Source organism: Cajanus cajan, chromosome 7 (genome assembly GCF_000230855.2).
Source record: "Cajanus cajan strain Asha chromosome 7, NIPB_CcT2T_4, whole genome shotgun sequence".
NCBI classification, from domain to species: domain Eukaryota; kingdom Viridiplantae; phylum Streptophyta; class Magnoliopsida; order Fabales; family Fabaceae; genus Cajanus; species Cajanus cajan.
This window is the reverse complement of record NC_138523.1, coordinates 40,517,606-40,538,670: the sequence shown is the minus strand read 5'-3', so window position 1 is coordinate 40,538,670 and position 21,065 is coordinate 40,517,606. Positions and strand designations below refer to the sequence as shown.

Genomic DNA, 21,065 nt, shown 5'->3' with positions numbered 1-21,065 from the left:
GGATAAATGTCACTTCACAAAACTGCATTATGGTTTTTTTTTCTATAAAGTTTCACTAAATTATTTCATTTTATTTTTAATTTACAAAATATAAAAATATAAAAAATTTATTAACATACACTCACTTAAATTTTAGTTGTTAACAAGTTATAATTAAAAATTATCTTAAAATATAATGAACTTGTTAATATATTCAAACTAAATAATAAGTAGATGTATTTTTACAAATTCTAATAGAATTTACTAGTTTACAATACCTTATTTTTTAATTAGACTATATTAATAAGTTATAACTAATATAATATTATCTTAAAATATACTAATGATATAGATTGTTAATGTACTTTAACTAAAAAACAAGTGAAAATATGTTAACAAATTTCATAGTTATAATAATTAATTAAAGTTATTATTTATCTATGAAATATTTAATTATAGTAATTAATCATTATTTTTATTAATAAAAATTACAATAACGTCAATAAAATATAGATATAATTTTTTTTAAGAAGTTTAAATATAGAACCTTCTGTATCTCACCCTCAAACATAATTTAATCATTATTTAGATATTTTAATTCAAGTTAATTAATGATTATATATATATAATTCCGATTTATAACAATTTTAAATTAAGAAACTTTATAAGGTTTATTTTTGACAAGTTCATTTTTAAAAAAATCTACTTGAATATAATTTTTCCATTTGAAGTTCTTACAAACTAAATAATTTTATTAATTAATGTGATGGTAACTAATATGATTTTAATATTTTAAATATTGAAATTGAGATTTTCAAGTAATTTAGAGTGTGTTTGGTTTGTTGTTAAATGTTTGCATATATACAAGCAGTTTTTCAAACATGTACTTAATTTAATATTCCATGAATTATTTGTATTTGTTTAATCTTTGATGCATATAATATAGTTTATGTTTTTTTTTATATATACATTTTTACTTATTTAGTGGGTTAATTTTATCTTTCTTAATCCATTTTCATTTTATTATATTGTACAAGTTAGGTCATTCGACCATACCTTTCAGCATACCATTTGACACAACATGTGGTCGAATAGTTAACACCTAGTTGTCCCCACAACTCAAATTGGGCCAATAGCCTAGACAGTCTACACCAAGTCGAATCCGCACCAAATCGGCTCATCTCGGCGTTTTTGGTTGCTGACATCCGATCGGCACCTCCAATAGCTGAAAGGATCTTATAAGAGTTATTTATGGACTAGATAATCACCCCTAATCATGGGTTAGGCGTTAATCATGAGTACATACTAATTAACGGCGTATTACCTATTTTGGTAACCCTAATAAAAGGTCCATCCAGAACTGTGGGCTCATTATTGTCAATATAAATAGTTCACATCTCGAGATAAAGTTACTGTTCATTTATTATTATCGATATTCACGTTTATCCTGACTTGACCGTCGGAGTACCTTTTGCAGGTACTTCACCCACCAGAATATTCGCTTAAAACTTTCGTTCGGCCTTCAGATTACAAAAGACTACTAGTGTGCCCCTTTGACAGGTGTATATATATATATATATTTTATAAATTTTAATGAGAATCCAATCCATAATCTATTAGCGTTGAGTTAGAAATTTCAACCCAATGACAATAAGTTCAATCCAATTCATTTTTTAGAATGTTAAAGAGGAAATGAATTAACTCGTTTTAACACTTTTATAGATAATTTGGACAATAAACCTTGAAAATACAACAACAAATAAGTTTATTTTGGATTCTATATTAATTTGACCTATATTATAAAAACATTAATTTATTGAGTATATAAATGTTTGTTAACAGAGTTGAAAATGCTCATTCGTGGCTAAATAAGTTATTTCGATGTAGCATGAGAAACTTATGCAGTTGTCATAATGCAATGAATAACATGACCATATCACAACATATTGAAATAATGGTGTTATTTTAGAAAAGTAAATGTATTGGAGTACTAGTTTGACAATCATTATACTTATGGCTGCAAAGCTTTATATTAAGAGAAACACAAAGGATGATGTTTGAATAATACAAATGTGTTGAAATTGTTGGGATTGATAGTTTTATTTGTGATTGCAAACTAAGAACTACTCATGAACTACCTTATACATGCAAACTTGTTACATACAATAACCTCTTTAGACATATTCTATCGTGGTCCTTTCATTTGTATTGAAAGAGACTAATATTTTCTTCTTAAGTCTTAGAAAGACTTAACCTTTCTCATGAAAATGCAATTTAAAACAATTTTTGAAACTTGATTGTGGTGGAAAAATAATACATTGAATCCTATACATGTGAACCGGTATATTCATATACAACTTTAATGTGTCCTCATTTTGAGAATGTCAAAATGAAATAGCAAGTTAATAATATACTTTACATAGTTATAGATGAGGCTTATCTATTAATTTTCCTCATAATACAATTATATATAAACCCTAATATATACTTGGATAGAATATTTGGATGAAAGAATTTAATGGAGTAATTCAATTCTTTTAAAGAAAATCAAATATTTTGAGGTGAAATGTTTTTGTTTTGATGAAAAATTTACAAAGAATTTTAAAATTTAAGAATTTGTGAAATTTCTTAAAACTATAAAATTTTAAATTCTCCTTAAAAACTAAGAATTTGAAATTTTTTTTCCCAACATCCTTCTTCTCTTTTTCGAAGTTGACATGAAAATATCAATTTTTATTATTATTAAATATTTAAAAATATTTTTAAATTATTAATATTATCTAATAATAATTATTAAATATTTAAAATAGGCTAATATTTAATATTATAAAATTTAATCTTAAAAATTTATTATATATATATGTATATATTTATTTAAAATCAATTTTATCTATGATAGAAATCAAATTACTATATCTAAATTAAGAATCTAAAATTTAAAAAATTTGAATAGACTTATTCAAACAAATCATTAATTAAAAGTTTTACTATTAATAACTAATTGCGATGCAGCTAATAAAAAAAAAATCATCAATAAGGACTAACTAGTTTGTCTATACCATGATTCCTGAATTGTAGTAAATCCTTGATATCAAAGTTCAATTTTAATAGATAAAAAAGTAAGAGACAGAAGTATCAAACTATTACCATTAATTAAAGAATTTACAATTAATTGTGATAAAATAAATGTTGTTGTGCAACAAAATTTTGAAATTATTAGGATCAACGTTATATCTACACACTGGAGGCAGAACAATGCATACTGATGTGTCTTCTCCTCCTAAGATGATAAAAATATACAGGTCAGGTCTAGTTGGTGTGATTGGGAGGACGAAAACACGTTACTTACTTTGTACTTTAACTCTCTTGTTGGTAAACTGGCATTTTAGGAGATTAATAGTTAAAAGCATAATAGGCAAAAGCCGAACCTTGCTTCTGGTTATCTTATTCAAATATGGATGCTTAGGAATTAAATTAAAGAAACATGTGCAATTTGAAAGAAAGCAGACAAGTAAGTTGTTTTAACACAAGTCTTTGCAGTTTCTACATGAATCCATCATCTCCCAACCACCCTTTAAAGGGACAATCCAGACTCTTCATCCTCATCAAGAGAGGAAGCGTAGATAAAATAGAGAGCCCATATGAGACCAAAGACGCCGAACAGGATCCAACCAAGAAGGTTGTTGCTGAGACCAAAGGGAAGCCCGGTTCCTTCAGTGCTCAGTCTCTCATCCACCAGGGCCATGGCTGGGCTTGACATCGCTGCAGCCCAGGCAGCTGCTGCCAAAGAGGCCCCCATTCCCATGCTTGACCTGTTTTCCTTCCCCTCCATGGAGCACCTCACTCCCCCCACCTTACCCATTGCTGCCAAACCTATATAAAAAAATTTAATGCTTAAGAAAAGGTTCCTTTATCCCTTTCTTTTTCATTGTCTTACTTGCATCACATGATGAAGATTATTATGATGGGAAATTAGGAAGACAAAAGACTAACCAAGAACGGGAGAAGCTGAGACCCCAAGAGGCCGCTTTTGCGCAAGACCTGCGCGGCTGATGGATGGACTTGTGGTAGCAGCAGAGATGGTTGCCATTTGATTAGATGACTATAGAGTGACAACGGCTACGATACAGACTGTCACTATGCTACTTCTGTCCTCGCCACAGTTTACTTCCTCAGCTTAACCTATACTTGTTAAAATTAATATCATCGTCCTATGCACCACAAAACATGGATAGATTTGTGGCCCCTTGTTAGATATTCTTATCTGCACCAATCCAATCATTTTCATCCATGTGTCACCAATATTCCCCTCTATAATCTAGGTTTTTCTCAAGTCTCACAAAAGCTAAGGTGAAAAATAGTTATTATTTTTAAAAAGCTATTCTATGTTTTACATTAACTGTTTAAATTAAAGAAAAGGTTCAACAAACTCCACACTCTTTTTTAAAACAAAAAACATAACTCCACACTCATAACTTTTTCCGTTGAACGAAAGATATTGGCACTAATAATAGATTTCAGTGCTTAAAATATTAATCTATAATATTTGATATATATATATAAAAGAAGATTCAAACGATATTGGTGTAATTTTTACTAAGTGTTCCTGTATAGAAACACTCCTCCTGTTGCTTCCTCTTGACGGTCTTCTAGGTCCTCAGTGTCGACCGAACAATATCCCCGGATGGTGGGAGGGTACTGCAAAGGCACTCCAACGATCAAGTAAGTGTTCGGTATAGAGCAATAAAGGCTTATATATTGGATAAAGCGTACCTCATTTATGTCCCATCACCTGTGTATTTATAGTGACATGTCTGGGCCTGGTGGGCCTTCCGTCTTGGGAGATGGGTAATATTTGGATTAACCTTAATCTCTTTTGATTAGTCATGATAATTACTGTATAACAAACATCTGACTTGCCACGTGTTTAACGTGCTATCTCTCTTTTGGGTCTTCGATCAAACACAATACCGAAGGGGGGTTCGGCCTAGCTTATGGCCGAAGAGGTATTCGGCTAAGCTTCATGCCGAGGAGTTTCTTTGGGGAGTGGTTTCAGCTAGGCTTGGGGCCGAAGAGGTATTCGGCCTGACTTGGGGCCGAAAGGGTGTATTCGGCTAGGCATGGGGCCGAAGAGGTATTCGGCCTGACTCGGGGCTGAAAGGGTTTTTGAGCTACTTGGGTACTTTGCTTGAAACGTTTGCTTGTTTTCGTGGGAGATGCATGTGGTTGTCCTTAAATCGTGGCATGGCTTCGGTCTAACTCGAGGCCGAATGGTGGTTCGGTCAAGACGAAGACCAAAGGGGTGATTTGGCCTAGGAGAAGGCCGAAGGGGTGGTATCTTCGATTTTGGTGCTTGTTTTGGCATATGATCCGGCCGAGGAGGTGCCTACTGGTACACTAAGTGTTACATTGCTTAATAACTTTAAATTCAATATGAATTTTATAAATTTAATCGTTAGATTGAAATTTTATATCACTTTATATGTATATATCAAATTTTGTTAAAATTAAACAACAACTTGAGGGTAATCAAAGTATTCATATTTTAGTATATTTTGAAATAAATATATTACGTCAATTTTTTTTATAAGAATGAAGTATCAAATCATTTTGGATTAATATAAAAATTTGTATATATGATTTAAGAGTAAAGAACTTTCAATCTAACGGTTGGATTTACAAAATTTATATTTAATTTAAAGTTATTGAGTGGTGTAACACTTAGTAAAAGTTACACCAGTGTCATTTGAACCCTCTTCATTTATATATATATATATATATATATATATATATATATATATGGAAATTGTTAACATACTCACAACTATTTTTTAATTGGAGTATTTTAACAATTTACATCAAAATTTTAGGACAATAAAACATTTTTTTAATAGTTAATTTGTATAAAAAATATTATAATAATTAAATTTAAAAGAAAATAAAATATTTTCTCTCTTTTATTAATAAAAGAGAAAATGAGTTGAAAAATGAAGTTAATAAAAAAAATTTATTTTTTTAAATTAAATTAAATTATCATAATATCTTTTATATAAATTAACTAAATCAAAATAATTTTTTTATCCTAAAATTTTAATGTAAGTTACTAACATACTCCAACTAAAAAATAAATAAGAGTACGTTAACAATCCTCATAATATATATATATATAGGGAGCATATCAAGTGAGAAGACATCTTATTGTGAGAGATGAGAAGATTAAATTATAACTCTTAGATTAATTTAAGGCATCGAATTAAAATTAATCGGAACTTAAACAACTCAAATGAGAGCTCCCTGCCTTCTTGCTTTCCAATGTGAAGAGACCAAAAACATGGCTCTAATGATTGCTAGGGTTTAGAGTTTGAATTTGAGATTCGCGATTCTGAAGAAAGAGTGCTGAACGCAAGAAGACGAGAGAGGGAAAGCACGCTGCTACTACTCACGCCGATTCCCTTCTCCCCGCTGGCACTTGCAGTGGCCGGCGTACTCCTCTGCCTCGGCTGCGGTGACGAAGTCGGAGAGCACGGGGGTGAAGGACTACAAATTCAAATCATGTAATGTCAATTGAAGAGATTTTAACAACTGTTTGCGAACTGTAGCAAGAATTCCACAGTTCCGTGACCGGTTCAATTCAAGGGAAGGTCCACCAATTCCCTCATTCCAAGAATTCGTTATTACTGATTCATTCCATCTCTCGTTCTTCTTCTCCCATCTTAGTTAGGGTAGTTTTAGTTCTCATTTGGTGTCTATTTCTGTTGAATTTATAGATTGAGAATCAAGGATGTGATAATGGGTCGTTTGGGTTGGGTCAAATGTTTCTATCTTCTTCTGTTGTTGTTGATAATGTTAAAGGAGAAAGACCAGCTTCGGATTCGGATCACTCTGCAAAAGATGATTTTGGCCAAGGGAAAGAGTCTGGAGTTGGAGATCAGAAAAGTGATGCTGGGAAACCTGTTCGCGGAGGGGTCTGTATATATCTAAAGTTATTGTTGTTAGCAATGTGATTCTTCTTCCTTGAGCATTTTTATTTTTCCGGTTCATGTGAATTTTATGTGATGGGGGCTAGATTTTTGAGCTGATTTTACGTTCGGTCTTGCAGCCTGTTTCTTGGTTAAGCTTTCTCTTGCTGGTAACCATTAGAGTTGGATTGGTGTTCTACTATGATAAGGAAAAGAAATGACATATTAAATGTAGATTACTATAGTGAATTGTTTTTTTTTTTTTGGGTTAGGCATAGGGGTCGTTCTTCGTTAATTGTATGTTTATTGTTTGCTTATATTATCATAGGTATTTTAGTCTGAAAAAAAATATATTTAACATATAAATTACATTATTACTAAAAAAACTAATTATTTTTTAATATGTAAGTTATATTTTAGATTTACAATAAACAACATAATTTGTGATATAAGATTATTTTTCACTATCAAAAAATTCATTAATAAAAAATTATTGAAATTCAGTTTATAGAGATAGTAGCAACGTGAGGGTAGATTGAAAGAGATAAACAAGTCATAAGAAAAATAAAGTATACAATTTGAGATGATTGAAAGAGAATGTTTTGGCTAGTTATGTGTGAAATGTACATCTAAAAGAAAGTAGAGAGAGTATTTAGAATGTTTATTTAAGAAAGCGATTGAAAGATGAATTCTTCTATTGATATAGCGTGCTACCTTGGTTCAAACATTTAGACAGAGGAATCACCATTCCCTCTACATAGTGAAGAGAAGTTTGGATCATACGTGACTTTAAATAAATAAATGTGTCCAATAATTTCATCCAACGTATCAGTGTTCATTGTTTCTTTCTTGATTTTTTTCTTTTTGCTATTAAAATCATTGGGTGATGATAGTGCTGAAATGAAGAAAATTTCATTTGCTGATACTTTCCATCTGAAAAAGATTTTGCAGTCATTCATGCAAGACAAGGCACTGCAACATAATCTTGACTTCACTATAAGGAGCGATCCAGAGGCAGCCTAGGAGATGGGAAAATTAAAAGGAAGCTTAGAGAGTCAATTGCTTGTATTTTTTTTTACTTCTTCTTGTAAATATCAATGTAAATAGGCTTTAACCACATGTAAATTAAACTTCTTATAAATATAACGGTTTTTGGGTTGTCACAACACAAAAATCGTAATAATGAAAAAGGTCCTTAAATTCATATATGAATATAAAAACCAGAAAAATTAAATGTAACCACATTTGTCTAGATACAATTTGAACCAAATTCTAAATCATAATCTAAGTGAGGAACTAAACTCAGGAGACATTAGGCAAGTGATCTCCACCATATCAATTATGAGTCCATCCTGTGTATGAAAAGAAAACAAACATAAGAATTATGACAACCAATGCAATTTATGAAAATAAAACAAAATCATAAGAATGGACAACAAGCATAATGTTTTGGACAGTAAAATACTATATTAGACAACAAATTAGATTTCTTACCAAAATTAAGGAGATGATTTTAGAGGACAATTACGACTATCATGATATGCATGTTGTCCACATGCTTTACAAAGCCTTGTCCTTTTTTGTTGTTCAACAGCCTTCTCTTTGCCACCTTTAATTCGTTTGCCGCTTCCTTTTTGTCTTTGAAAATTGTGGTGGAAAAATCTCCACTTCTTTAGGGATATTGGATCCAGTAAAGGCATGTAAATCATCTATATTAGTTTGTTTAGAATCCCCTTCAAAATCAAACCAATTGTTTTTCAATATCCATGGTTTCATTTATCACAACAAGCAATTTTTCTTTACTTTGTCCAGCTTTCTCCATGCACTTTAAAAAGTTTTCCATGCATCTGAGATGAGCTTGCTTTCACTTTCTGATTTAGAACACCTTTCCAAGACATTGTCAGCAATATCAAAAATAGGTTTTCTATTTGCTAACTTAGTCCACCTATTCACAATATAATTACTTGGTATTTCATTTAAACCCTTCCCTTTTAGAACACAAAGTATGTGTCTACAAGGTATTCCATGAGATTTGAACATATTGCATGAACAATTTGCATTGTGATTTGAAGGATTATAAACAACTTCTCGTATTTTACTATTGACCTGACTATTATCAATTACCTGCAATATTTCTTTTCCATCTTCTTCTTTCTTATTTTCAACTCCACAATCTAAACATGCAATCCATAACTCATTTTGAAATATATAAAAATTCTCATGAGTATAAACATTTCTTACATGCTTCTCCAAATCGCGATCCAACTTCAATGTCGGCATAGAATGAAGTGAATCATTATCAGCAAGTAACTCCTTCTGCCTCTATGCTTCTATTGCAGAATCAAACCTCATCCAAAATTCAACCAAGCTAACACGAGGATTCAAAAAGTTACCGTAAAAAGAATTCTCACTTTCTAATCTTGAGGTTGTTCTCAATACCCCAGCTAAAAAAACATCCTTAAAGTAAGCTGGGATCCACATACTTCGAATATCATACATGTGTGAGACCCAATCATTCTTTTCTAATTTAAACCTAATTATTATAGATTTTCATGTTTCTTCAAAGTCATCTGGTGACTCCGATCTCCAAACACATGACTTGAAATCACTATTGAACTCCTTATCAGCATTCAATGACACACATACTTTTTCAGAAACTTTCTTCATAGTGTGCCACATACAAAATCTATGAGAAGAAGAATTAAAAATCTTTTCTATAGCAATTTTCATGGCAGGATCTTGATCAGTAATTAAAAGATTTGGTTGGTGCCCCCCATTGCTTCTAAAAACTTTTCAAACAACCAAATGAATGATTCAGCCTTCTCATCCGCTAAAAAGGCCGCACCAAATGTAATACATTGCCTATGGTGGTTTACTCCAGTAAATGGAGCAAAAATCATTGAATATTTGTTTGTTTCATATGTGGTATCAAATGAAACAAGATCCCCAAACAAGGAATAATTTTTCCTAAAAATGCCATCTGCCCAAAAAAACATATTTTAGTCTACCTTCTTCATCCACCTCATATGCATAGTAGAATGATGGATTAATTTCTTGCTTCCTCCTAAAGTTGTCAATAAATACATGTGCATCAGAATCTTTAATTAGGGTCTTTAAATCTCTTGAATAATTTTGAAGATCCCTTTGTGTGCACCCCAAATTTTCATAACCCCCAAATTGTTCTTTCAATAGATGGTACGTTTTTGAAAGCCCAATATTAGCCCTATTATATGAATGCAATAAACTCTTATGAACAGGATTCATTTTCCTTGCTGATCTTAGAAATTGTCTCTTCATAGGTGAAGCAAGGATATGTGTATGACTTTCATAAAATCGAATTAGCTCATATTTACCTTCCTTTACTTGTTTGAAAACAGCCTTTGCATTGCATCCTTCTCTTGTAATACTCTCACTTAATAGTTGAGTTGCTTTGTTCCACAACTTTTTTCTTATCTGGTTTATAACCTTCTTTTGAGCAAACAAAATACTTCCAACGCTTCACACCATCTTTATCTTTAGTTTCTGATGAGCAACACACACTAAATCTCACATTATGTGCATACCTTTTGTAAAAATTTTCACCTTCTTCTAAGGTATCAAATTGTTGACCAACCTTGGGCTTCAATTCTTCATCACAATTCGGCGCCCATTCATTTTCCTAAAAAGTACAAAATATATAATTTAAATAAAGTGATAGAAAAAACATGGTGTTAATAATAAAATCATAGCTTTTTTACAATCAAACAAAGCTACCTGAGGTGTGGGTGACCTAGGACTTGTGGAGTTAAGGTCAGAAGAAATGTGAGACTTAGGGCTTTGATTCTCTTCAATATCAATGTCGAGGGAAGGGCAAGTCATTGACGATGACATAGTGGTCTAAAAAAAACATTGCATTGAGTATTTAATAAAAATGCTCAAGGAAGAAGAATCACATTGCTAACAATAATAACTTTAGATATATAAAGACCCCCTGCGAACAGGTTTCCCAACATCACTTTTCTAATCTCCACCTCCAAACTCTTTCCCTTGGCCAGAATCATCTTTTGCAGAGTGATCCGAATCCGAAGTTGGTCTTTCTCCTTTAATATTATCAACAACAACAGAAGAAGATAGAAACATTTGACCCAACCCAAACGACCCATTATCACATCCTTGATTCTCAATCTATAAATTCAATAGAAATAGACACCAAATGAGAACTAAAACTACCCTAAATAAGATGGGAAAAGAAGAACGAGAGATGGAATGAATTAGTAATAACAAATTCGTGGAATGAGAGAATTGGTAGACCTTCCCTTGAATTGAACCGGTCACGGAACTGTGGAATTCTTGCTGCGGTTCGCAAACAGTTGTTAAAATCTCTTAATTGACATCACATGATTTGAATTTGTAGTCTTTCACCCCGTGCTCTCCGACTCTTTCACTGCAGCCGAGGCGGAGGAGTACTCGGCCACTGCAAGCGCCAAAGGGGAGAAGGAAATCAGCGTGAGTAGTAACAGCGTGCTTTCCCTCTCTCGTCTTCTTGCGTTCAACACTCTTTCTTCAGAATCATGAGTCTCAAATTCAAACCCTAAACCCTAGCAGCCATTAAAGCCATGTTTTGGTCTCTTCACATTAGAAAGTAAGAAGAAGGCAGGGAGCTCTCATTTGAGTTGTTTAAGTTCTGATTAATTTTAATCTGATCCTTTAAATTAATCTAAAGGTTATAATTTAATCCTCTAATCTTTCACAATAAGATGTCTTCTATACGCTCCTATATATATATATATATATATACCCTCGAGTATATTATGTAACATTTTTTTCTAACAAAATCTTGGGAATTAAACAACTTATTTAATAATTCTCACTCATTATTTTGAAAATCCCAAAATATTTCAACCAATAATAAAAAAAATTAAATAACGTATTCAAAGATGTATAATTAACATTCCTTTCAAAATACATGAAGTTTGGCAAGAGCACCTTCCAAAAACTAGAGGAGCCATATAACACAGGCATGTTAAAATAAAATAAAACAAAAAATCAGCACTTCAAACAAATCATACATTGTTAATACTAACAATAGGTGTGTCTCTTCATCCATTGTGATTCTGAGCCTTCCTACTAACACCCTCCTGTCCGATTTAGCTTCTGATATTCCGCAGCCTTCATCCCAGTCGATGCCTGGAACTAAATAAATAGCAAAGAACGTTGGATAAATTGAGACGCCAAAGATTATATACACAACCACCAATTGCGTCTGCAAGCAGCTAAAATGCATGTCACTGAGACACGGATTCTTACTTCATCTTGATTGTAACTATAAAATTGCCAAGTTTCTAGAAAGAAGTAAGAAGTTCGTGGAAAATTTTGGGGAGGTAAGAGATATGGCGAACTTCAAAAGAATTGAAGAAATAATAACGTTAAGCAAGCAACGAATGTGCGATGGAGCTTGTCAACAACAGAAGACAGGTCATTTCATGAAGAGGAAACTTTGAATTTTGAACTATGCCTGGAGATTGCACTGTTGCAAGAAAGGGTTGTCAAAATTCAAAAATTTGGTCCAATAACTTTTATATCTGCCCATTGCAATATCCAGCCACGGCTTCCTAATCCCATCATAGTGTATAACGGCAGCCCGCTCAATCTCATTTCGATCGACGCCTGAACTATAACCAAGGCCAAGAACATGCCATTGTCTATCCAACAAATCTGTCTTGTTATATAGAGTGAGCCAGCCTAAAGGTAGGCTTCCAACGCTCCACAAACCCTGCAACCATTAACCCAGACAAACACATTAGACAATTGTTGCATTATAATATTGTTTTAATAAAAGTTATCAGAGGAAATAAAAGAGAAGTTGCTCAAACAAATTAACATTTACGCTCCATCTCAATCGGTAATTTTGAATGATAAGACATTCCCTAATGTGATTCAACCACCAAAATTAGATACATAAAGAAAACGCCAATTAGAAATACAAATCTAAATGCCTTGGGGATATCAAATCTTTGACCTGATAATAGCCTCCGTTTCAGGTAATTATAATCAACAGTCATAAACTTCTTGGTTAAGTATGCTAAATTCCAAAAAGAAAATTGCATACTAGGATTTATACAATTCAAATTCAATTTCAAGAGCTTGGATGCCAACAATTATTCTTTAAATCTCCATTACGCCATTAATGCCTAGAGTCTAACTGAAGAGTTAATGAGATTACAATGGGAGATATTTTTTAAGTCTAAGAAATATTCACGCACACTAAATTACTACAAAAAAAGACATTTTTTTTAACCATACCATTTCCAAATACTTGTGATAGACAGCAGATAAATTATGTCTCCTCCACTGTTGCAAATCAAACAAGTTCATCCCAAATGCCCATGTGCAAGCATTGACATCAAAGTGATCAAACCTCTTTCCAATTAAAGGATCTGAGAAGTTTATGAACATATCAATCCTATGAAATGGGATTTTCCCTTCTTGACAAGTTCCAACTGCTTGAATTACATTTTCCTTCATATCGGTATTCCATAGTCCACTGAGATCTTGTTGCACCACCACATCATGATCCAAAAGCACAATCTTATTTAGAGCAGGAAAAATGTCTGGCAGGTAGAAACGCAGGTAGTTCAATTCAGAAGTGTATCTTGGATCACTGGAATTATTTTCCTGGTAGTTATTGTAGTTGGACAACCATTCAAAGTTGTCTATGCTCTGTATGTGGACTGTAGCTTTGCCAGGTGGATTTAATAAGAACCACATTGAGATTGCTGGTAAGTTGACTGATTTGGTCAATACGTGGAAAACAAGTTTCTCCTGTTCCTGCAATTTGGAAGTCATTGTCAAGCTTTCTTGTCACTATATACAAACTTATCATTTGCATTGGAGTCAATAATAAGAACTGTTAAGAATTAGGTCAAAATATGGAAACCATAACACTAAGTATATTGTTGCTAATATATAATTTGTGAGACTATCTTAATCTCATACTCTTATTTATACCAATAATTAGGTCACCTGCTAGTAGTAGTACAACTAGTACAAGCCCTAGCTCATTAACAAGACTAAAAACTTAATTAAATAAGGAAACAAACCTTAGATTTCTTCCTCAATTAGATGATTAAATAATTCCACAATGTGTTCTAAAGATTTTAGAAGCTAATCTAAAGATGTGATAAGTATACTTAAACAAGAACTTCCTTACATATTCCCAAAATAAATTATCTATGCCATAAATGAATTAAAATGAATCCACAATTTTACAAGATAAATTATTGGAGAGCTTATATAGCTTTCCTCTCGGTGTATGCGCTAAAAGTTAGACACTTCAATATAAAAGCTGAGAAAGCTGACCTGAGGTAAAAAGAGATCCTCTTAACTGGAAAAGACTGCTTATTCATTTTGCTAATGGTGTAAATGATGTGACGAACAATATTTTTTTCTTAAATGTGTAATCCTAGTTAAAAGAGGAATGAAGAGGTAATGTAAAGGGACAACTTTTATTTTAGTAACGTATTACTTTGTGACAGATCATATATTGTCTTGGGTATTTACTGATTGGCTTTTTGATTCTGCAATAAGTTTGGTAGCACAACTATGTAAATTTTTAAGTAGTTAGGGTCAACTTCAAAGAGCACTAGAAATAGAAAAAATGAAATGCCAAGTAACTAACTCTCTAGGTTCAAGGAAGGGATACAATGATAATTCAAGTTCTTACCACAAGCTCCTATGTTCACCCTCTCAAATGTAAAGAAAACAAACACTTTTGGGCAATTAGGAGGAGATTTGAGGTTGAGGGGATCTAGATACCTAATTTCGTCCGGGACACACAAACAAAGAAATGGACATCGAGCATGAAGAAAAGGAGTTCCCGAAAGCCCAAAAAGCAACACTATATGACATCAGAAAGCCCAAAACCCAATAATGGTGATTTGGTAGCTCGGAACAGGCCGTTCCTAATCTGAAACAGATCGTTCCAAACTACTAAAAAGGCTTAAAAACCTTAGTTCAAAACAGGCCGTTCCGACACAGGTTGTTATGAGTAAAATTCAAATCCAGAACAAGCCGTTCCAGATTCAAATTTTACTCTTAACAGACTGATCCAGAACGAGCTGTTCTGAAACTGGAATGAGTTGTTCTGGTCAGATCTGAAGTCTATAAATAGAAAAGTCGGGCACTGCTCCCGGGGGCGGGAAAAATTCTTCTAGGAAGCCTTAGTTAGTTCGAAAATTCTCTCTCTCCCTCTTATTGTATTTCTTAAGATTTTGTGAGGTACATTATAGTGCGCTAGGTAGCCAAAAAACACCTAAAAATCTCTATATTTGAAAATTCAATAAAGCTCGATCAAGAGGTACTCCAATCAACACTTTTTTTTTCCTCTATTTCCCCATTCTAATCGTCATTGTTCAAAATAAAAAAGATTAATCATGTAGACGTTTTAGAATAAATCGGGTAATTTAAATTTCATACATATAAATAACCTTCAATAAAGGGGATATAATATTTAAACTATTAATTCTTATTATGCTAGCTTCGTCATAGGGTACCGATTTAGGGCATTGTAGGGGTGCTTAATACCTTCCTTTCACATAACTGACCCCCGAACCTAATTTTGGTTATTAAGGCCATTATGGGATTTTCGAACATCTTTTTTTTTTCCAATGTTTTGAGTAAAACATTGGTGACAACTCCATGAACTTATTTTCAAAATCATTATTTAAGGATTAGTCTGGTATCCGAACATTCCTTAATTAATGAGATTTTTAAAAATAGTAGTCTAAACCATTAATTGTAAGATCAGAATTTTTCGGGTTACGATAAGAGACATCAAGTCATCAACCACCAAAGCAATCATTAAGGGACTATTAATAAGATTCTACTTTGAAATAACTGGATAGCTAAACTTATTATTAATAAGATCCAGCAGACAGCAGTTGCATTTGGAGTCACAACAAAAAAATTAGCTCAAAAATAAAAGAATGACGGTTAAAAGAAAAAAACAAAATAAAAGGATGTTAATCCACGTAAAAAAAAATAATAATAAGGATTTTACCTTGGCAGTAGAGATTGTAGAGTTAACAACCACTGCACATGCCAGAACATTGTCAGAGAAGACAGCATAATGATAAAGGTCTGGATGATAAATTTTTTTTTCATTTGGAAGCTTTCTCTCCTCAGGCCTCAAGGCAAAGTATTCTGCAGTCAAGCGCATAGAAAGACAGTGAAGGCCTTTTGGGGCAGTCCTTGCAGCAAGATTAACAAGATATGTTGCTTGATTTCGCTGAGAACGGACTTGCTCTTCAGCCTGACGCTTCATTGTATGGAGCTTAGCAGCCATTGCAGAGCAGTCTGGGAAAGCACGGTAGACTTTAGACAGTGAAGCCTCCATGTGTCTCATTTTCTGCAAAGCACTGTGAACTTTGCTTGTTTTCAGATTGAAAAATATTGTCAATTTTTGTTAACAATTAATATTAGATATTCACATCAAATTTCTACATGAATTTCTTTCTATATCATTATTTTTGTACTGGAAGATAAGCTGTCACTACTCACTAGTTTCTCACATGTCATAATTTGAATTTTTGAGAAAAACTTATGTGCTGGTCCTTGAAAAATAAAAGGCTTCTTAATGTGATATCTCCATTTCTGTGTCTCTCAATTAAATCCCCCAGTAGATTTAATTAGCTTCAACTAATCTATCTGTACAACCTATATGTTCAGTCAGTGATGTGGATAGGAAGGACCCGCAAGAAGCAAATAAAAATAAATAAATAAATAAATAAATAAAATGGAAGGATTCAATTGAGAAAATTAAACTCTTCCTATGGTATCATAGTTGGTCCCAGACCTGGATAAAGAAAGAGAGGTGTGTTTGGTCATTGGCGATCAACATAAAACTCATTAATATACCAAACATGGATCACTCACAACTGATTTGAAAACTTGGTCTTTAACCAAGCCTAGTCTCATTGTGTGATTCATGTAACTCACCTCACGGGATAAGGTTTTTGTTGTATTCAATTGAGGAAATCAGCAATTGATAATTGTTGGATCTATGAAGTAAGTGTCATACATGTTTTTTCCAAAGACCAAAACATTGATAGTTTTTACTTGAAGTTTCTAGATTGTATTAGTTAAGCACACTATTTTGTGAACTAAATGCAAGCATAGACTTACGGAGGAAATTTTACCTTGTTGACAGATCTGAATCCTGGGTGACTTCTCCAATTGATAATTCCATCTCTCTCGTTAGCTGGTCCAACTCCCTCAAGCGTAAATTGCTGCTTGGTGGTGCAATTTTCAAGTACGCTTTGGCTAAAATAATTTGATCCTTAATCTCTTGAACCTTCTTATTTGTCACTTCAATATTCTTCTCTGATATTCTCTGTGAATCATGTATATTCCTACCTTGAGCCACGAAGGATAGTTCTTTCTGCTGAGCTCCTTGGTGTTGTCTTTTATTGATGAATCCTGAAACTTGACAACAGTGCAAACTTCAGAAAGTTCCACATAGTTGATTACTTGAGTGGCATTATATAAGACCAAAAGTAAATAGTAAAATATAAACCTACATATTACCAACCATTTCTTTCTAAAGTGATACCTCTGTACCCTGCAATTCCAGACTCCTTAGAATCATTATTCTGTTTTGAATTGTAATTAATTGCTGAAACAAAATCTTTTTCCGTATAAACAACTTGATTTGGCTCTTCTAATTCTTCAGCACCTTCCTGAATCTCAAAAACAGGCCGAAATCACAATTATATATATATATTTTTAATTATCTGCCAATTCACTCAGGAAAGAAAACAATAATTTGACGCAATGAGGAAAATTCATTATCAAATCTTCTCCTACCTGTTCTACAGCATTTAACTTCATCGTATCTGTCCTGTATGTCTGCAACCAATAAATAAAGTAAATCCAACTTCCAAAGCCGAGCATAAGAAGCTATAGTTCAACTGGAATAAATTTTCTTCCACTTCAGATAAATAAATCCAAATATTTAGATTATCCAATATCAATTAAAAAGCGCGAGAAATTCCGTTGACTACTCCACTCACAGTCACCGACACTAGAAATTAAAATCTATTTAAAAAAAAAAACTCAACTATATTTCCTCTTGCTCAAACTCTTTCGTAACAACCAAACAGATAAACAACGAAAAAATCAGTTCAGGCTCGGGAATCAGGATTCTTACAGCGCGATATAAATCTTCAAGAAACTCTCTTCTCCCTGCAACGACGGTAACAGAAACGCACAGAGTCAATCGGAGGAGAAGTGTCGAGTGACGACAAATGCAAAGCGACATTGCAAATTAGCAGCGCGCAAACAAGCACGTGATGAGAGAAAGAGAGAGAGGAATTTACCGAGAGGAGTGACGAAGAGGAGAGGAGCAATGACGGAGAGAAAGAGCAGAGAGAGGATGAGAATCCTCTGGTAGCGACGGATTTGGTTCATGGGAGAGTGTGGTTGTTCTGGATCCTTCTGGAGAAGAAGTACATTTGGCAGATTCAGATCCCAGAGAGGAAGTGAAGCTTCCAGCGGAAGGAAGACGCAGGTAGGGTTTCAGTTTGAGTTATAGTTAGTGTTTGTGCTGTTAGAGAAGCACAGAAGAATGAAGCAGAAGCATAGGTTCCTCCATGTTTATCGTTCCCACACCACACGGCTGTGTCAGCTACCTGAGACAGTCGGTGAGTAAAGACTCCCAAGTCAAGTTAAATTAAATTCATTGTCAATTTTTATTTATGTGTTTTAACTTTTATGTTTTTTTTTATATAAATAAATTAGGTTCATTTCTTTTTCGATTAAGAATAATAAAGCGAAATAGTAAGTATTTATAAAAATAGGTCTCAATTTTTTTTTAAAAATAATTTCCTCTCCACGATCATGGATCATTTGCACGATTTCAAGTTTCTGTAATTATTTTTCAAAATAAAAATTGATTAAAATTTTAAGAGAATTTTAAAGAACATGATTTTTTTTAATGAATGTAGAATATCCTGCCTAATCTTTTAATTGTCGATAATTAAGTTATTTTAACACATTAACAAGAGTTTAATTCACATACTAAAAAGGAAATTATTGTTAAAATGAGAGACAAAATTCACTTTAGTAGTTTATACACTTCAACAATAATTAATTTTAATAAAAAAAAAGAATATTCTTACTAAAAATACACAATAATCTCTCAAATTAGTCAAATATATTTAATGCATTAATTCCTCTTCAGAAATAAATGTTTTTTCAATAATGACATTTTTTATGTAGAATAACGATAATAAAATTTAAATTAAAGATGTTGCAAAAACTACAAACTTTTTCTCATTAGGCCCACCCTCTTAGTAATAAATGATCATTTTAGTATATAAGGTATTATCAATTTCTCATGACGCTTTATTTGCTAATGGGTAAAATGGAAGAAAAAAAAAATAAGAAAGTTGGCAAATCGAAAGTGTTTGATAACAAAGAAGATAGATGAAAGTGTATACGGGTTCATGTGACAAAATATTACAAAGATTATAACACTCCTTTTTACAAATAGTAACTCGTGGCACAACAATGTTATTATTATAATACTTGTGTAATATTTTGATCAAAGTTCAAATTTATCGGACAAAGGCCAACATAATCAATTAAGCTTATGACCTAATCAATTATGTGACCTGTGTTAGTTGACATTTGTTCATTATTGTGGCATATAATTGATTATGTCATGTACATAATTAATTATCAACGTGTTTGAAGTAATATTAAAAAACCAAATCAACAATACAAATTGCGTTAACAAGTTCAATCGATGTAAAAATTATTTGTTATTGTTTTTGTTGGACATGAAGAGAGAATGATGATTCTATCTAGATATAATCCTAAGCACACATTATATGCCTCAATCATATATAGTATTTAGAAATCATATATATATATATATATATATATATATATATATATATATATATTTATTTATTTATAATATAATGTTACATAATTATTTAAATTGGATGAACACAATTTAAAAAAACTAACTTCTCTTTATTTCTCTCATACCAAATAGTTTTTGTTTTTATTTTACTCTTACATATTTCTTTTAATTTTTTCTCTTTTTTTTTTCTTTTATTTATTTCTTCTTTACCAAATATAATGTGAATAATCTTTAAAATAATAATATCATATAAAATTTTCTTTATAATCACATTATTATATAGTCCTTTAAGTATTGAAATTTTCTTCAAATTAGATCCTCAACATAGTAAAAATATATTCAAATAGGAACGAAATTAATGAGTTTTCTATATTTTTAAGAATTATTTGTATAATTTTATTATTTTAAAAAGTACTTAGAGTAATATTTGACAACCAAAATCTTATTTTGTGGCCAAATAATTCTTACAAAATACTGCGTAATTCTCATTTAATACGTGTTAGTATTAAATTGTTTATATTCTCGGGCTAATATTCAAAACGGCGGTATAATTACGCATGCGTTACGGGAGAGATAATCATGCATGCAATGTTGCAATTTTATCAAATTAGCTTTTTGAATAAAGTTTTTTAAACTAAAATTATCTTGTTAATTACTTTTAAAGATTTCTAAAAATATATAAAATTAAGAATATAAAGGCAGTTAATTGCAATATAAAAAATTATAATTTTATATATAATATTGTTATTCAAAATTTAAAATTTTTCACTCTAAATATTTTGATATTTTGATGTGATTTCTATTCGACACCAATAATTTTATTGCACATATAGTCCGTTTTGAGAGACTCGTAGCCTTTTCCCCGCTCACATTTTTCCTTTCTTTATCATTCCCTCTCTTTTTCCCATTTCCTTCTTCCAAACCTCTTTCATTTCTTGTTGATTCTCAAGGTTGATGAGCAATTCGTGTGTTAGGGAGTTTTGAAGCCCGGAGTCGGATTCTCATTCCATCTTCTTCTTCTTCTTATTCAACCTCGGAGTAGCTCGAAGTTCATCGTTCACTCCGTTTTGAGGTAAGGGAAGCTAGAATCTTGGGCTGTTGTTTGAATTGAAACATAATATTAGTTGGATTCTTGGAAAATTTGAGATTTTGGGGGTGGGTTTAAGGTTGGTTGCATGTTGAAAGCTGAAACCTTGTGGTTGTTCTTGATGATCTCTTGA

At 32.1% G+C, this 21,065-nt stretch overlaps 2 protein-coding genes, 1 long non-coding RNA gene and 1 pseudogene across 8 annotated transcripts; 1 reads left to right on the top strand and 3 right to left on the bottom strand.

The window, feature by feature from the left end:
• Nucleotides 1-3,379: 3,379 nt before the first annotated feature.
• LOC109813557 (photosystem II reaction center W protein, chloroplastic) lies at nucleotides 3,380-4,170 on the bottom strand. Its single transcript, XM_020377753.2, has 2 exons — nucleotides 3,973-4,170; nucleotides 3,380-3,852 (listed from the first exon to the last, which is right to left on the bottom strand). The coding sequence occupies exons 1-2, from the start codon at nucleotides 4,067-4,069 to the stop codon at nucleotides 3,554-3,556; spliced, it is 396 nt and encodes a 131-aa protein (XP_020233342.1). The 5' UTR covers nucleotides 4,070-4,170; the 3' UTR covers nucleotides 3,380-3,553.
• A 998-nt stretch (nucleotides 4,171-5,168) lies between these two features.
• On the top strand, nucleotides 5,169-8,142 carry LOC145949543 (uncharacterized). 2 transcript variants are annotated; one of them, XR_014427820.1, is made up of 2 exons: nucleotides 5,169-6,944; nucleotides 7,890-8,142. It is a non-coding gene; the product is annotated as an uncharacterized LOC145949543 (long non-coding RNA). The 2 variants fall into 2 exon arrangements; XR_014427819.1 differs by having other exon boundaries at nucleotides 7,881-8,142.
• LOC109813551 (protein FAR1-RELATED SEQUENCE 5-like) lies at nucleotides 8,116-11,695 on the bottom strand (annotated as a pseudogene). The gene is made up of 4 exons (XR_014427818.1): nucleotides 10,692-11,695; nucleotides 9,846-10,596; nucleotides 8,433-9,624; nucleotides 8,116-8,290 (listed from the first exon to the last, which is right to left on the bottom strand). The product of XR_014427818.1 is annotated as a protein FAR1-RELATED SEQUENCE 5-like (transcript).
• A 140-nt stretch (nucleotides 11,696-11,835) lies between these two features.
• Nucleotides 11,836-18,642, bottom strand: LOC109813559 (putative galacturonosyltransferase 6). Of its 4 annotated transcripts, none has more exons than XM_020377756.3 (8): nucleotides 18,293-18,642; nucleotides 18,124-18,158; nucleotides 17,781-17,822; nucleotides 17,506-17,653; nucleotides 17,114-17,399; nucleotides 15,976-16,333; nucleotides 13,221-13,745; nucleotides 11,836-12,690 (listed from the first exon to the last, which is right to left on the bottom strand). In XM_020377756.3, exons 1-8 carry the CDS (start codon nucleotides 18,381-18,383, stop codon nucleotides 12,427-12,429), a joined length of 1,749 nt encoding a protein of 582 aa, XP_020233345.1. In that variant the 5' UTR covers nucleotides 18,384-18,642; the 3' UTR covers nucleotides 11,836-12,426. The 4 variants fall into 4 exon arrangements, with proteins under 4 accessions (XP_020233345.1, XP_082915760.1, XP_082915759.1 ...); XM_083059634.1 differs by having other exon boundaries at nucleotides 17,527-17,653; XM_083059633.1 differs by having other exon boundaries at nucleotides 17,114-17,393; nucleotides 18,293-18,641.
• Between the last annotated feature and the right edge of the window lie 2,423 nt (nucleotides 18,643-21,065).